General features: G+C 30.4%; 2 protein-coding genes across 3 annotated transcripts in view; both read left to right on the plus strand.

The window, feature by feature from the left end:
* The window catches only part of LOC141454261 (anillin-like), a 45,713-nt gene extending 40,069 nt beyond the window's left edge, over positions 1-5,644 (plus strand). For both annotated transcript variants that reach the window (XM_074128316.1, XM_074128317.1), the window contains exons 28-29: positions 1,568-1,678; positions 5,514-5,644. The gene's annotated coding sequence lies outside the window, so the exon portion shown is untranslated. The remainder of the gene's footprint in view (positions 1-1,567; positions 1,679-5,513) is intronic.
* Positions 316-6,078, plus strand: Npc2b (Niemann-Pick type C-2b). The gene is made up of 4 exons (XM_074128715.1): positions 316-367; positions 1,568-1,678; positions 5,514-5,713; positions 5,959-6,078. Exons 1-4 carry the CDS (start codon positions 316-318, stop codon positions 6,076-6,078), a joined length of 483 nt encoding a protein of 160 aa, XP_073984816.1.
* The last annotated feature ends 1,726 nt before the right edge of the window (positions 6,079-7,804 follow it).

A 7,804-nucleotide genomic window follows, 5' to 3' on the forward strand; every position in this document is an offset into this window, starting at 1 on the left:
TAAATGCATATTTTAGTTAAATATTTGGCATTTTTAAATACATAAAAATCCGTTCCTTAGTTATCACTCTAAGAGCAAAGAGCTTCTTGAGCTTCAGAGCTTGGTAAATAAAACTGTAAATTTCATTAATCTGATTCACACTATTTATATCTAACAACTTGAGAAGGTTATCATTTTTAGATTCATTTGAAGAATGGTACGAGTTGAAAAAATGACTTCTAATGGAGTTTACATTTGTCCGTTCATGGTATTTTTTTTGTTAAATATTATATTGATTATTATATAATTAACAGCAAATCTTTGGCAGCGAGTCCTATGCGTTTACCCGGAATTACCCTAACTGCGGCCTTAAATCAGTGGCATATTAGTAAGTGTTCAGATAGATCGCCATAGAGGGAAGCTTAAAAATAGCCGTTTCTCCGTGGACCTCTTAAATACCACAGAAAAATTTAAATACCAGTTACTTAAGTAGGAAAAAGTGCTAATAATAGAAAAATCACATCAGTAAAATATCAAGGTTGACGGAATTCTATTGAAACTTTAGTTTCGGAACCAAAATTATACCAAAATGGAATACTACGATGGTAGCCTTCTATATGACTTATCGTTTTTGAAAAAACATCAACTGTTCACAAAAATACAAAATATCTTGCTCGTAAAAGCTTTTTACACTTTTATTTTGCTTCTTCACTTGCCTTTCCGGTTAAAACTAGAATTCTCTCATTACAATAATTAGATTAGCCACAGTTTGGTATCTAAAATTATAACTACCAAAAAGTGACAACATTCAAAGTTATCAAAATTTTTCCTTAAAATCTTGAAATTCTGTAGAGAACCAACACATAAGCTTAATCAACTAAATAAATTTTTCTTAACATTCTTTCTAGTGAAAATTTAATTTAGAAAATTTTATTTACGATTTGACAGAAAAGTTAAAATTAAATCCTTCACGCTCTCACCAGTCAATGTTGGTACATGTGCAATAATTATTAGGTAAGGGCGTAAACGTTTGGAAAAAATATTTAAAGGTTTTAAAATGTAATTGTAAGCTCAGTTGTCAATTAATTGATTCGTGATTTTGGTACTAATATTTCACACACGCTAGTAATTGCAAATTATTTACTAATTATGGATAACTTTCTACAGATAGTTTCTGTGGAACTAAGTCCTAACGGGGCTTTTGGTGCCTACAATTAAAGCACTTTCTCCAGTGTCTTAACAATTCAAGTAAAATTTTGTGCTGAAGATAGGTTCTAGACAAAACTTGAAGATGATACAGGATCATTGATTTCTAAAAATGTGAAATTACTTGGGCACCATTATGAGAATTGTAGAAGCTAATATAATGTTTTTCTGGGCAGGGTGTTCGAATAGTCAGTGTATTTAGAATGTCTAGAAGCTTATTTCAATGTTTATATTCATTGTTAGCTACACATATATCATTATAATTAGTACAAATAAAGAACCTATCTTAAATAACAATATCAATAACAAACAATAACAATATCTTAAACTCTTAAATGAAATGTTAGTACAATTACTAATGTAAACGCATTTTTTGTTACAGGTTTCCAAGGAAAACTAGCCAATGAATCTGTTTCAATTAGTTCATGTCAAGAGGCACCATGTAAATTGAGAAAAAAGTCTGATGTTATTGTTTCAGTGAGATTCACTCCAGGTAATTTTGTATGAATTATTTTCAAACTTATTCATTACTATAATGATGGTAAGAAAGTTTACAAAATAAACAAGGGAATATATAAAACATTCCCAGATTAGAATCCAGTTTTCTACCATTAGATTTCATCTTGTTTGTTGTGGAAAGACACTGTCCGGAGGCTTCACAGTGAATTGAAAAAGACTCTGGGCTCCTATAATCTCTAATATAAGAAGGCCTAAAAATTTCAAAATAATAATAATATTTAATCACAAAAGGAATAATTTAATCATTTTTAAATAAACAAAATACATCCATTCCATAACTTGAATGGGAATCCAAGTAGCAATGATTAAACAAAAAACAAAATGGTTCCACTTTTTAAAAAGAAACAACCCTTAATAATTATGACCTAAATTTTAAATCTTTGTGTGTTTAGAGCGGTTAAGAAAAGAACAAATACAGTATCAATGGAATTCACCATAAATGTTTAGTGAATGAGTTTTCTCTACAGCAAACATCCTTTTGGATTTAAATGAAATGACCTTCGTATTGGAAGCAACAATCATTCCCAAATGAAATCAAAAATTCAAGTAATCTCACTCAAACTTTATTATTTTTTTGTCCTCTTTCATGGGACTTTAACTCTTTCTCAGATTATACCCTGTTCTATGAAATTTCAATTTCTAATATTTGTGGAGAAATATAGTGGAAGGCCGCGGATTAATCATGGTTTAATGCTACTTCTTCTTTTTTTCTTCTTCTTTTACAAGGCAAATACCATCTGCTGTTATAATCCCATGTAGTTCGTTAAATTATTCTCTTTTTGATTATAATCAAGGATTTGAAGCTGCCTTTCCCAGGTGATTTTGTACTGAGATCTTTGTAAAAAAGAAATTGGGGAGTTGATTTCCGGCGTACAAGAGCCTAGTAATTAAAAGGAATAAATTAATACTAAAAAATGTTTAATGGAGTACAGATGGGTAACCTGAAGAAGTTATAAGACAGCTCAATGGGATAAGCCCATTGTTTTTAGAACTTCTTGATATACCGTTTGAATCCCTTTCTTTTAATCTAAGAGATACAAATTTCTTTTAAAGATTTCGAGGAAGTATTAAAAAATTCGGGGTAACATACCTTGGATCACATTAAATTTTTCAATCAACTTAAAGCTTTGCTTATGCCAACGTCTTATATCTTATAGGCAGATCAACAGAAGATTTGAATAATCTCTTCAGATCTTAAGGAAGTTCTGCCAGATAAGCTTGGGTAGAAATCAAACAGATAAAATAAAAAATGAACATCGAGCAGCAACGGCAGCAAGTTCAAGTTTATACTGTCTACAACAAGGGTTAATCGTGATCCTAAATCTTGAGTTTTTAGTGATAAGAAGTTGTTCTTATAGTTACACACATATTTACAAGTAAATAGTTCAGTGAAGAGTTGGTAAATGAGGACATTCTTGAAAAAGATAAGGCATTTATAACTCCAGGAAAAGCTACAAATATCTAATAATTATGTTACAAAAGGGATGAAATAATACAAAATGTATGAGAAAAGGAAACAAAATGTAGACTATGTAGAGGGGAGATATGAATGTCAAACTTAATGTGTACAAAGAAAAATAGTATATCTTGAAGTCCTTGGCCGCAAATTAACATAGCTATAAGGTCAGTGAAAAAAAAGTAAAGATTTTGCGAATTTTAAGAATAATTATGATAATAAGATGTTCAAAGAAAACCTATAAAGATAATTCCGAGAAATGAGTAAGAAATAATGAAGCTCTCTGAAAATTACTGCAGAAAAGAAAAATGATAAATTTTATTTTAAACTAACAATATTATAAAACTAATCGATAGCATACAACCTAAATTCCTAATACTTCTATCCCTCTGCAGTAGTTCTGATTCCGTCTTAAATTAAGAAGGAGTTCTATGGCAGACAGTTTTTCATCCATGGTTTTTCAATTGTCATATACATTCTCCTGACTAACTTTCTCTTCATAATTTCCATTCCCACTGTATAAATCCTTTGTTCTATCCAAACTTTTACATAACCAATTCCATTTTCTATTAACATATTTTCAAATAGTCTTATAGAGGATATTGATCTGAACAATACTAGGATTAGGTTGAAGAACATTTTAAAATAATTTGTTTCACTTAAAAATCTATTTAAATTTCTAAAAGTACAATAATACTTATGAGGCGGGCTTTACGCCAACTACCAAATAGGTCCAACTACCAAATAGACGGAGGCGACTAGCAAACATACTTTACTGTAAATTTCTCATATTAACCATTAAATAAAATCCAAGGCCTAGACCGGGAATCAAATCCAGTACCCCATATACTTACATATTAGTAATATAAGCTAATATACAAATTAGCTTGGCAGATCTCGCCTCAAACCGTTCGGCTACCGTGGCGCCTTATATTTCTATTATGTATATTTTCTCTATTATAAAATCTAATTATTCTAATCAGATATTATACATAAAATAATAACATTTATTTATATAATTTATTATAAATCATGAATCAATCTTCCTTTATTTTTCTAATTTCAGTTAATTATATATTTTTTGTATTTTACTATAATGCATATAATTAAACGTCTTCCTTCGCTGTTTGCAGTAAACGATCTTATTTACTTCAATTTGTAGGTTTATATAATCATTATTAAAAAGTTGTTATACTTTCAAAGTTACACTGTTTTTTACCGTTTAGTAACCTGGCTTTTTGGTAGAGGTAATCTAAGGCAAGGCAACTGGATTCGATTTCGGGATTTCAGCATGCTAAATTTATTAATTTAGCTAATCACAGAGCTAGTTCCTTCAATTACTATTATTTATTTTTAAATGTTTTGTTTATTTATTTGTGCATTGAAAACTGTGGTCATTAGCGTCTATTATTATAATTATTTTAATGAATCCTTAGCCTTCCAAGGCTGGTAAATAAGATATCGCAAGGGAAAACCCAAATACGTCATTTCACTAGCAAAAAATAAAAAAAAAAATCTATGGACAATTCTGGTTTAAAATAATGGCTTTTTGCTTAGAGGCCGCTATTTTTTTTATTTGTATTTATTTTTTGGCTAACCGATTCATCCAGATCATTTAAGCATTACTTTCAGGGCAAACCCTGTGGATGACATATTCAACAGAAAAGTACTCACACGCTCTAGAGTTCAAACTCGCTTCACTACCTCTACAAAATCTGCATATCTCGTGCTTTGAATTCAGTGCGAATTTGAGATACCTATTTCAATGTGTGTGAACGACATTCCATTGCAAGCTTGAACCTTTCTGTTTCAGGATATAGACCCTCGAATGAGTCATTCGTTATAGCCTCGAATAAGTATTGGTATATGTCTGGGGCAGCCAAACTTTTTGACGATGGAGCGAGTTTTTTGTATACACGCTCACTGCTGAGCATATAATATATATTTTTTAAAATGATTTAAGGCGCATCAACATCTGAGGTTAATGGCGCCCGAAGCTTTTTTCAGAGGATTACTGGCCTCCAGACAGTGTTCTCTCATTACAGACTACACTGTGAAGGAGCTCCTAGGAAAAGAAAATCTAATGGCCAGCTGCTGGATTCGAACCTGGGACCTCCGCGTGGATATCCAATACGCTAACCGCCTAGCTAATCCCTTCCCTTGCTTAGAATAATATTTCATTTTCTAAGATTTGATTAAAAAATGTAGTTCCAATAGTTAACCTTCTTAACTTGTTTCTTGGAACCTTGAAAGTGTAATGTCAGATAGGATTCTCCCAAACTAGAAAACGCTGCACAATGTGTTATTATTTATTTATTTAAAATAACATTGTTGCTATAATTATATTTTACAGAGAATGATATAGCAAAATTTCTCACCCACGTTCATATAAAACTGCTTGGCATTCCGTTCCCGTTCATTGGTGTCGATGGTGTCAGCGCTTGTGGTAAAGTGTTTGAAAGCGACGGCAAGACAAAAGCATCATGTCCGCTCAAAAAAGGGAAAGAGTACATGTATCAGAATTCGTTTAAAGTTTTGGAAATTTATCCAACGGTAAGTAAATTTTATTTTAAATTTGTTTAGTTAACAGAAATATTCAGTAGAATATAATTTTAGCCTTCCATTTTGCCATAATTTTCTTGAGTATATAGCAGCATTCAATATACAATATAATAAAATTAGAGACTCCGGTATGAAGTAAAGCAAGAGCCGTCGTAGGTGTCACAAAATGGGAAAGAAAAACAATGTAATGGATTATAGAGTCATCTCAATTTCAACATGTTTGCCATTAAATCTAGATAGAAAGACGAATTGAGCACCACACCACTAAATTGGATTCAAACATGAAAGATGTTCAAGAAAAATTATTGAATGGTACTCAAGGATTCTTAAGAGGAAGAAGAGAAGATCCAAAATAAGATGGGAAGAAGAGTTCAAGAAATCTTGTGGCAGTGTGTTTTGCCCTAGATTAGCTGCGATCGGACAAGAGTAAGAATGATTTAACAAGTGTATCAAAAAGTGTGGTTTAATACGAATTGACTTTAGTTAAGCAACCTACTCACACTTGTGACAATTATAAAAGAAGCATTTTTTTTATTTTCTTTCAATTTATCTTTTCAGTTTACTTTGAATCTTCTTTTAACAAATCTAATTTTATGTTAAATTAGATTTCAAATTTATTTCAAGCTGAAATCCAACCTTAAAGTTCACCAAGAAAAATGTTGAATACTTACTTTAATAAACAATTCATAGTTTGTCATATTTGTTTGTTTAAGTTTTATTTATTTTGTTTTTTATTAATAACTTTTACTTGAATAAGAATCTGTTGAGATTAAGACTTACATCAAAACAGAGTTCATTGATTAATTAGATACGCCTATCTACCTATTGTAATTTTTTTTTTTTTTTTGTATTGTATTATAAGAATTCCAACAGGACAACAACCCATTCTACAGGTGTCAAAAGAGTTCATTTTATGGTCTCTCGTGTATACTGATCATGGGCTCTGTAGTAAACTTAGTTTTGTTTAATGACCTTTAAGAATTGAATGAATCTCAATTCCCTTATCGTTTTTGTTTATGCCAGAAGAAATGACTAACGGAATCTAAATAAATTAATTTTAAAAGTTCAGTTATCACTAAAAATACATGTCTTTAATAGATGTCCCTAAATGTATAAATTGTTTTTAGTGATCTCTCTCTCTCTTTCTGTAATTACCTGAATGTTTAATATTCTATATATTTTGCAACGCAAATAATTTGTAACAAGCATGTAAATAATAAGAATTTATTTTACTTGTATATTCGAATATTTGTATTTATTTTTGGACTTTTTATTTGAGATCGGAGATATTATTATTCAAATAATTACATTTAGTGTTATATTCATTCATCAAAAGCTTTGCTTAATTTAAAATAAAACGTCTGATTGCAGGTGAAAGGAGTAGTACACTGGGCTTTACACGATGCTGACAATAAAAAAGATGTTTCTTGTTTTGAAATTCTTGCAAAAATACTTTAAAAATTGATTTATTAGATTTTTACTTAAACACAATTGTGGATAGAAATATTTTTCAAATAAATAAATATCTTACTACAATGGAAACAAGGTATAAAACAAAGGAGCTTTTCCCCGTGACAATGAAACAAATAATGGATATTTGAAAAAATATAAATTATCTAATTTAAAAAGGTCTTATGTTTCAAATCACATTGTATCGCACTTTTAGATTTTTGAGAAGAGGACATAATACTAAAAAAAGTAGAGTAATAGACATTCAAAGATATGAAAGCAATAACATTTTGTCGCATTGCTTTCTTTTTCTACGTTTATAAATAAAAATGTAATTTTATAAGTTTGTATTTTTATTTGATCCTTCTTTTAATGAAGACAATGAACATCGAAAAACAAAGGTCGAGAATTCGTTGTGTAGATGATATGAGAAGAGTTAGGCGCAGGCTGGTGAATGTTGTTGAGAAAAGCAAGATCCGACAAATATTTTAGTAGCAGATAGTCAAAATAATAATAGTGGAAAAGAGGGAAGGGATTAGCTGAATGAATGCGGAATGAAACTGGATTCCAATGTCGAGATCATGGTTCAAACCAACAGGTAGCACTTAGATTTTCTCTTGCTAGGAGCTTCTT

The sequence above is a fragment of the Rhodnius prolixus genome, unplaced genomic scaffold, assembly GCF_049639745.1.
Source record: "Rhodnius prolixus isolate KJV_2025 unplaced genomic scaffold, Rpr scaffold_9, whole genome shotgun sequence".
Classification (NCBI taxonomy): Eukaryota; Metazoa; Arthropoda; class Insecta; order Hemiptera; family Reduviidae; genus Rhodnius; species Rhodnius prolixus.

What these genes read in the sequence shown, in the direction of transcription:
- Npc2b (XM_074128715.1), top strand. Translation starts at nt 316, where the DNA reads ATGCGTTTACCCGGAATTACCCTAACTGCGGCCTTAAATCAGTGGCAT. An exon ending in CTTAAATCAGTGGCATATTA is followed by an intron (nt 368 to 1,567) that starts GTAAGTGTTCAG and finishes TTTTTGTTACAG; the next exon opens with GTTTCCAAGGAAAACTAGCC. An exon ending in TTTTGGAAATTTATCCAACG is followed by an intron (nt 5,714 to 5,958) that starts GTAAGTAAATTT and finishes CATTAAATCTAG; the next exon opens with ATAGAAAGACGAATTGAGCA.